This window comes from Aplysia californica, unplaced genomic scaffold (genome assembly GCF_000002075.1).
Source record: "Aplysia californica isolate F4 #8 unplaced genomic scaffold, AplCal3.0 scaffold01005, whole genome shotgun sequence".
In the NCBI taxonomy this organism is placed as follows: domain Eukaryota; kingdom Metazoa; phylum Mollusca; class Gastropoda; order Aplysiida; family Aplysiidae; genus Aplysia; species Aplysia californica.
In genome coordinates this window covers 155,797-157,943 of record NW_004798275.1, presented here as the reverse complement: position 1 = coordinate 157,943, position 2,147 = coordinate 155,797, and the positions used below count along the sequence as shown (strand labels likewise).

Here is a 2,147-nt window from a genome sequence, read left to right as displayed (position 1 = left end):
CCCCCCCCGAGGCGATGCTATTACTGACTGAAGTGTCTAGGCCATTCCCAAAGGAGGGGGGGGGGCATCAACATGTTCTTATGCACAGCTGTAAATGGGCTGATTCATCAATGTCATGCTCATGACTGTGCCTGTACTGCAAAGGGGAACTGCCGCTTTTTCTTTCCTCATACTTGCTATCTTCATTTTTCATCTACTTTTTTAGTATATTTGTCACACCCTTGTGACCGCTGCTATTTCCAGGGTGACTTGATAGTCGAAGCAGACTTTGTGCTGTTGAAGCTTAAGAGGTGAGCAGAGTAAGCCTGATTTCCTGAATAGACTTCTCTGTTGACATCCACACCTTGGCGCTCATAATAATGACCTTATGCAGTTGCGAGCGCCGTAAAAGACTTTTTTAAAAAGGGGACACGTTTCCAAGCTCTCACACTCTACCCCCACTTATCTGACAACCGTCTCAGACATGTTACTTCACACTGATATAACCATTCTTAATTTTCCTAGCACGTCCATTTAGGAAAATGATTTTATTTACAAGAAAATTGTCTCGCTTTATCAATAAACATCTATTTGTTTTGCAAATATCAGACAACGTTTTCCTCTGAATCTTACGTATCCATGACTAGAGGCAATATTATTGGGTATGCCTACGCCTTTATAAAGAAAACATTATTTGAAGAGACGGTTCCTACTTTTGTATTTTCTGGAATATATTTCAAGCCACTTTTGGAAGCTTTAAAGCCGTGCTCAAGCATGAATTGGTTGATACTGGTGACTTCATCATTTGATTTATTTTGCCAACCACTCCATCTGGATAGCTCTCACGTCGACTTCATCAAAGAACTTGTGTGCGCATGACAGTGCCTTGGCTTCCGTTCTCTCAATGTCGATCTTGATGAGGACTTTCCTCGATTTGAGCAGGGGGATGAGATCATCAATGCAGATGGTTTTGACGGTGACTGTATGGCTATTGTCTTCCTGCATACCGTACTTGGCAAAATCTGTCTTGGACACGTTCAGATGAGTAGCTCCAACATTGCCGCTACGGAGGAAAAAAAAGGGGAAAAAGACATGCTTAGGAATCTTTCGAATTGAAGCAGGACAAGACTACTTCTTCTTCTTCTTCTTCTACTTCTTCTTCTTCTTCTTCTTCTTCTTCTTCTTCTTCTTCTTCTTCTTCTTCTCCTCCTCCACACAAACACACAGACAAAACACTCCTCGCCACACCATCCAACACACACAGACAAAATATTTTTTCGAATGCAGATTAAACATTTGATTTCTGACTTGCTCATAATAACTCAAAAAGGCACGACTGTCAAATACAACTTTGCAATTGGTCAATTTTAAGGACAAGCAGGCTAACCCAGATTTCGGGGGTTTGCCGAGATCTTGACCTATACCAAACGTGGGCATTGCCCTACCTATAGGAGAAGTTTGGTTTCCTTGGTGTGTATATTTGTTTCGTAATAGAGAAAGCTCTCCTTGTCTTTTTACTCTATCCGTACGCCCTGGGGTCATTTTGTACCCCCGGGGTTGTATTCTTCACATTTTAGAATACTTCTAGTACGAAGATCTCTATGAAACTTTCAGTATTTCCCCAAAAATCATTTTGACAGACTGCTATGCAAAGCGTACGAACAGATTAACGAGTAAATTTCCTCTTTGGAAAGTGGTGGCACAGAGTTTCCCACGTCGTATGGATAAGATCTTAAAACATGACGTACGGATAGGGTTAAAGAAAATGAACAAGAGGCAAAAACTCGATTTTCTCAAAACAGCATTTTTCAGGATAGCCCCCTTGTGCTTAAAAGCGACCAATTCTCAGGTAGCAAATCCTCGTCAAGCACTGACCTGATGAAGTTAGCTGTGAGTGAGCGGTGGTCACTGAAGAGTGCGTTGTTGACCAGTGTGACCTGGTTACTGAGCCCACTCTCCGCTAGTGAGTGCTGGATCTGGTGGATATTGGCCGGCAACATCTCCACTGACAGGACGGTCTTGCCACACGCTGCAGCGAACATTGTGTAGACTCCGATGTTGGCGCCCATGTCGATAAACTGAAGCGTTGGGTCAGACTGCAACGAAATTATAAGCTATGCTTACTTGAAACGCACTGTCACACACACACACACACACACACACACACA

The 2,147-nt window shown here is 42.9% G+C and overlaps 1 protein-coding gene across 1 annotated transcript in view; it reads right to left on the bottom strand.

Moving 5' to 3' along the window:
* Nucleotides 1-692: 692 nt before the first annotated feature.
* The window catches only part of LOC101856851, a gene marked incomplete in the record, with an annotated part of 14,754 nt that continues 13,299 nt past the window's right edge, over nt 693-2,147 (bottom strand). Inside the window, 2 exon segments of the mRNA XM_005111113.3 lie at nt 693-1,042; nt 1,855-2,075. Of these exon segments, the coding sequence (XP_005111170.2) occupies nt 790-1,042; nt 1,855-2,075 (474 nt within the window).